This window comes from Brassica oleracea, unplaced genomic scaffold, assembly GCF_000695525.1.
Source record: "Brassica oleracea var. oleracea cultivar TO1000 unplaced genomic scaffold, BOL UnpScaffold01730, whole genome shotgun sequence".
Lineage (NCBI taxonomy): Eukaryota > Viridiplantae > Streptophyta > Magnoliopsida > Brassicales > Brassicaceae > Brassica > Brassica oleracea.
Window position 1 is genome coordinate 1 of NW_013618262.1, and position 5779 is coordinate 5779.

The 5779-nt window shown below is 37.9% G+C and overlaps 3 protein-coding genes across 3 annotated transcripts; all 3 read right to left on the bottom strand.

The window, feature by feature from the left end:
- Positions 1-5: 5 nt before the first annotated feature.
- Positions 6-702, bottom strand: LOC106321471 (DNA repair protein RAD51 homolog 3-like; the record flags this gene model as incomplete). The annotated part of the gene is made up of 4 exons (XM_013759733.1): positions 556-702; positions 311-412; positions 110-232; positions 6-34 (listed from the first exon to the last, which is right to left on the bottom strand). Coding segments are annotated over exons 1-4 (366 nt in total), but the record flags the coding sequence as incomplete, so codon positions are not given.
- A 1614-nt stretch (positions 703-2316) lies between these two features.
- LOC106321472 (tRNA 2'-phosphotransferase 1-like) lies at positions 2317-4553 on the bottom strand. Its single transcript, XM_013759734.1, has 10 exons — positions 4344-4553; positions 4154-4219; positions 3862-4003; positions 3662-3787; positions 3434-3581; positions 3273-3362; positions 3108-3162; positions 2888-3010; positions 2743-2799; positions 2317-2653 (listed from the first exon to the last, which is right to left on the bottom strand). Exons 1-10 carry the CDS (start codon positions 4519-4521, stop codon positions 2529-2531), a joined length of 1110 nt encoding a protein of 369 aa, XP_013615188.1. The 5' UTR covers positions 4522-4553; the 3' UTR covers positions 2317-2528.
- Positions 4554-4863: 310 nt separating this feature from the next.
- Positions 4864-5697, bottom strand: LOC106321473 (DNA repair protein RAD51 homolog 3-like). The gene is made up of 3 exons (XM_013759735.1): positions 5311-5697; positions 5131-5196; positions 4864-4949 (listed from the first exon to the last, which is right to left on the bottom strand). Exons 1-3 carry the CDS (start codon positions 5504-5506, stop codon positions 4933-4935), a joined length of 279 nt encoding a protein of 92 aa, XP_013615189.1. The 5' UTR covers positions 5507-5697; the 3' UTR covers positions 4864-4932.
- Positions 5698-5779: the final 82 nt, after the last annotated feature.

The window sequence follows — 5779 nt, forward strand, 5'->3', positions numbered from 1 at the left end:
CCAATCTGAGTCTTGCCAATACCAGGTACTCCACCTGCAGAGAATAAGCAAAAGATTAAAAACTATAACTTGTTGCTTACCAATCTCTGTAAAGGAGATGGGGGCTTACCAATCTCTGTAACATCCCTGCAGCTGATTCCACCACCCAAGATCTTATCAAGATCAGAACAAGACGTAGTAATCCGCGGCAAAGCTTCCTCCTCGTTAAGCATATCCCAAGCATTCCTTGCTCCTTAGAAATTTCAAACAAGAGAATCCTTCAGTGAACCAAACGCAACCAAGAGCTCCAAGTAGTTCATCACAACCTTACCATTTACGAGAGAAGAGCTTCTTCCATTGCAAGAGCTTGATCCGCTGATTTGATTTGCCATCTTCAAAATCTCAAATGCTTCACTCTCTGTGATTTTAACATCTGTTTCACAACACCAAGGATGACATACACGAAATCGATTGCATCTCGGAGAAATTAACAATGAAGCGATTCAAAATCTCTATCAATTCGAGAGAGAGAGTAATACTATCAGTAACGATTTTTCTGTATAAGAAGAGAATCACCTCGAGCGAGATCGGTGGAGGAGACGGATGAAATCGACGACAGAGAAGTGTAACCGGCGGATATCAGCTTTCCTCTAATCGAAGACGACAACGGTAGCCTCGACGTCTCCATCACCGTCGTCGCGAGTGAAAGCTTTCTTCAGTCGCCGGCGATTTTCGCCGCCTTAAGCGAGTGTTGGCGCCACTAATAAGCAAAATCAAACCGGACACGGTTTGAAGTAACCGGATATGAGATTAACCATTGGTTTACTGAAATTATTTAATCAGCCACAAAAAAATCTTTTTCTTACGGTAGGGTTGATGTCTTTCTATAAGTAAAATTGAAACCGGATACGGTTTAAAATAACCGGGTATGAAGATTTACTGAAATTGATTTTAATAAATAACCGGAAAAGCGTTGGTTAATGTAGTTACAAGGAGAAGTAATCTTTTATTGCGACGTTTGTGTTTGTTGTTGAAGAGAGTCAGCTCGGATGATTGAAGTAAGAGAGGGATGAACGCGTGCGGTTCTCAAAGAACGAGCTTCGCTTCTCCCCTGTGCGTACTCCTCTCCACGAGGCCACCTTGGTCGAAGATCATACCATATTCATAACACACATCAATCACAAAGTTACAATCTTTCGTTTATTCACTTAAAGTATTGTTCTTTGTTTAAAGAACGTACCACGTAATCATCAGGTTCAATTGCAGGTGGAGGTGGATTGAATCTTCCTACACGAAAATGCTCAAGACCAGTCCAAGCCACCATTACTCCTGTGTGAGAGAGAGAGATTACTGAACTGAACTGTTAATGTATATTCTCTGTTTTGACAAGCAGGACAAATCTCAAGAACTCTAGATACCATTGTCTAGAGTTCTTGTTTCAGGTTTCAGGTTCTTGTTTCGACAATGCTATTGAGTCGAAACCGTACATACTGGTTTGAAGCAACACCACCAGAGACTACCTGAAGATCAAATAATCGAAAGCCAAGTTTAGTCTAACCAAAAATAGGTTTCTTTCTTCATTTGAGTCTCTCACCATATGTTTTATAAAAGGCTCGAGTTTCAGTGCCCAGTCTATTGCTCGCTCACACTTCTCCTCCAGATGCAAAATAAAAATTACCACTTCTAAAAAAAAAGAATGAAAATAAAATTTTAAAATATTAATTAAGATAAACAAAAAAATAAAGAAAATTAACTAACTTCATTTATATGCTAACTCCTTCAAAAATTCAAATCAACAAAATTGATAAACTTTATGTTAAAGTACGTCAAGATATACAAATAGTTTATACATCAAAATAAAATATATGATTAAACTAAAATTAGATGGTTTAGTTATTTACCCATCGACATTTAAAATTTTTATCGATAAAATGAAATATAGTTATTTACTCATCGACATTTAAAATTTTAATAACAGTACTATATTATGTTTTTACACAACATTTTTAAAAATATGTAATTCAAATCATCAGTAAACTAATCAAATAGGCTTTTATGAAACAAACCTTAACAATGTTATAATCTACAAGATTTTTTTAAAATAAAATTATCCACAATAAACCAAAGTACATTATGACTCTTCATAAGTCTTTAATCTAATTCACCAATCAAAATTATAGGATCCATGCTTATAAAACTTTATTAAAGCGATCAACATACATATAAACTTAAAAATTAAAAATGATCTCACATGAGTTCCATTAAAAAAAAAAAAGATATTTGATGAACAATTCTAATAAAATATACGAAAACATAAAATTCTAAGTAGGCTCCAAATAAATTAGTTGAAATATCTATTAACTTTCTGCAAACATTGGTTACACACTTATGAGTATGGAAACAACAGCCATGATCAAGTATTGGTGTATTGTCAACAGATGAAAAACGATAAAAGAATAGATAAAAACGTGACTGATAAAAAAAACTTGTTTCACCAGTTGCATTGTCTGGTGGTAATAAGTCAATGATGTTGTCCATAAAATGTGTAATCAGAAAGGAATTGGCTGCCGACTAGGCCAAGACTCGATCTTGTGGAAGTAATCAACAGGCACTACACCATCAACGCCTTCAGTCAAAATCACCTTGTTGTCCGAAATGTAGAATGCAATTCCATCTATAGAAAAATCAAAAGGTGAAACTAAAGTTTTAGAAGGACATAAATATTGTTAATATACAAAAAAAATTTGAGTTCTAGTACTAAACCTTCAAGAGCTTTCTTGATGTCAAGGAAGATTAGGACGTTAACATCCCTTCTCATGCCTTACGCCAAAATCATATCAAATTGTCATCAGTCCCCAGATAAATGTGCATGTGCAATTATTCAGAAACGGCATCAAAAGTAGCTTACCACTTATCACTTCACCATCTGTTGGCAAGCCACGAGAAAAGTGAACGTGCAATCTATTCATATGCTTTAAGCCAGATGCTAAGATGGATTCCAAATTCTTCTTATAAGTTCCATGCACACACACTGCCATTACAGCAAAACAAACGAACATAAGAAACAATGCGATACAGAACACAAGTGAAGAAAAAAAACACAAATGTCCTAGTAGTACTGCTTTTACCTGGAGCTTCTTCCGGTGACAATATTGGTTTAAGTAACTTGTCGGATTCAACCGTCTGCACAGAAAGACATAAGCAGAAACTATAAGTACATAGAATTCTCACAGCAAAAATGATCAAAACTAGAATGAGACAAGATAAACTGCAAATCAAGAGTCTTTTCTTACCGTGATGGAGTGGCCTTGGTTAGCGCGGATCAAGAGCTCTCCATCCTCTTCAACGAGGCTAAAACGTTGCTTATTGTCCATTCTCACTGCCTGCAAGTAAACAGCATCATACGCAAACCCCACCACAAAGCTACAATGAAGATTAGTGGAAACTAACTAACCTCTCTAATTTCATCAACGGTATGAGACTTCAACTGAACGTTTGCAGACGTTTTAAGATTCAGGTTAAGCAAGTCTTCAACTTTAACAAAACCATCACCTCTCATGTCCAATCTCATCTCAGTAGCCATGTGTCTCAAGATTCTCGTCCTAATCAAAACCCAAAAAAGAGATTCGACTTTAACCTTAAAAAATTTATACTTTAATAACGACATCTCGAAATCACTTACAAGAGTCTTCCAAGAGCATCGATTCTATCATTGCCTCCTCCTCCTCCTCTGCCACCACCGCCGCCGCCACGACCCTGAGGCCTCCGACGATCATTATCTCTCTCGTTTCCTCTTCCTCTACCGCCGCTACATTCATCATAATATCGAATCAAGACCAAACCTTTAATGTGAAAAAAAAAAAAAAAACGTTGACTCAGTACCTTCTGCTGGATTGTGAGAAGGAAGAGAAGGCAGGTTTGCTGGAAGAACTGAGATTCGATGAATTCATGAGAGCAGAAAGAGGTGAAAATTCGGGGAAGATGCTCAAAGTTGGAAGTCGAAGAAGCCGACCTGTGTTATACACTGAGACCACGACCAGAGACATTGGTAATAATAAAATTAGTCACCGAAGATTAATTCCATAACCGGTTAAATTCGTAAAACCCGGTTCATAACAATCTGAAACATTGGGCTTTTCGTTTGGCAGCCCAGCCCAGTTCTATCACAACTTACCATTTACGAGAGAACTTGATCCAGTGACTTGATTTGCCATCTTCAAAATCTCAAACGCTTCAGCCTCTGTGATTTTTACATCTATTCACAACACCAACAGAGAAGTATGACCATGAAAGGATTCATGATCTCTCTCTATCGATTCCAGTGTGACCTAAACCTAAGGTACTATCAGTAGCTAGAGAATCACCTCGAGCGAGATCGGTGGATGAAATCGACGACAGAGAAGTGTAGCCGGCGGATATCAGCTTTCCTCTAATCGAAGACGACAGCGGTAGCCTCGACGTCTCCGTGAAGGTTCGTCGCGAGTGAAGCTTTCTTCGATCGCCAGCGTTTTTCGCCGCCTTTAAGAGTGTAGGCGCCACCATTAATATAAGATAAAACCATTGGTTTAGTGAAATTGTTTGATTAACCAGAAATTCTTCTCCGTACGGTAGCTTCGATGTCTCTCTATAAGTAAAATTGAAACCGGATATGAAGATTAATAATTAACCGGTAAAGCGTTTATTGCAAAAAGAGCTGGTTATGTTCGTTTTTTTTCAAGGAGAGGTAATCTTTTTAATGATAACCGGGTAAAGAAGATGTAATTAAATTGATTTTGATAATTAACCGGAAAGAGTTGGTTAATGTAGTTACAAGGAGAAGTAATCTTTTTATAGCTACTATGTTTGAGTTTGTTGTTGCAGAGAGTCAGCTCGGACGGAAGGCAGGTTTGCTGGAAGAACCGAGATTCGATGAATTCATGAGAGCAGAAAGAGGTGAAAATTTGGGGAAGATGCTCAAAGTTGGAAGACGACTGAAACGTAGAAGCCGACCTGTGTTATACACTGAGACCACGACCAGAGACATTGGTAATAATAAAATTAGTCACCGAAGATTAATTCCATAACCGGTTAAATTCGTAAAACCCGGTTCATAACAATCTGAAACATTGGGCTTTTCGTTTGGCAGCCCAGCCCAGTTCCATCACAACTTACCATTTACGAGAGAACTTGATCCAGTGACTTGATTTGCCATCTTCAAAATCTCAAACGCTTCAGCCTCTGTGATTTTTACAACACCAACAGAGAAGTATGACCATGAAAGGATTCAGGATCTCTCTCTATCGATTCCAGTGTGACCTAAACCTAAGGTACTATCAGTAGCTAGAGAATCACCTCGAGCGAGATCGGTGGATGAAATCGACGACAGAGAAGTGTAGCCGGCGGATATCAGCTTTCCTCTAATCGAAGACGACAGCGGTAGCCTCGACGTCTCCGTGAAGGTTCGTCGCGAGTGAAGCTTTCTTCGATCGCCGGCGATTTTCGCCGCCTTTAAGAGTGTAGGCGCCACCATTAATATAAGCAAAACCATTGGTTTAGTGAAATTGTTTGATTAACCAGAAATTCTTCTCCGTACGGTAGCTTCGATGTCTCTCTATAAGTAAAATTGAAACCTAAAAATAACCGGATATGAAGATTTAATAATTAACCGGTAAAGCGTTTATTGCAAAAAGAGCTGGTTATGTTCGTTTTTTTTCAAGGAGAGGTAATCTTTTTAATGATAACCGGGTAAAGAAGATGTAATTAAATTGATTTTGATAATTAACCGGAAAGAGTTGGTTAATGTAGTTACAAGGAGAAGTAA

What these genes read in the sequence shown, in the direction of transcription:
- LOC106321473 (XM_013759735.1), bottom strand. Translation starts at nt 5,506, where the DNA reads ATGGTTTTGCTTATATTAATGGTGGCGCCTACACTCTTAAAGGCGGCG. An exon ending in ATCCACCGATCTCGCTCGAG is followed by an intron (nt 5,197 to 5,310) that starts GTGATTCTCTAG and finishes TAAAAATCACAG; the next exon opens with AGGCTGAAGCGTTTGAGATT.
- LOC106321472 (XM_013759734.1), bottom strand. Translation starts at nt 4,521, where the DNA reads ATGGTGGCGCCTACACTCTTAAAGGCGGCGAAAAACGCTGGCGATCGA. An exon ending in ATCAAGTTCTCTCGTAAATG is followed by an intron (nt 4,004 to 4,153) that starts GTAAGTTGTGAT and finishes TCGTGGTCTCAG; the next exon opens with TGTATAACACAGGTCGGCTT. An exon ending in TTCTCACAATCCAGCAGAAG is followed by an intron (nt 3,788 to 3,861) that starts GTACTGAGTCAA and finishes TGATGAATGTAG; the next exon opens with CGGCGGTAGAGGAAGAGGAA.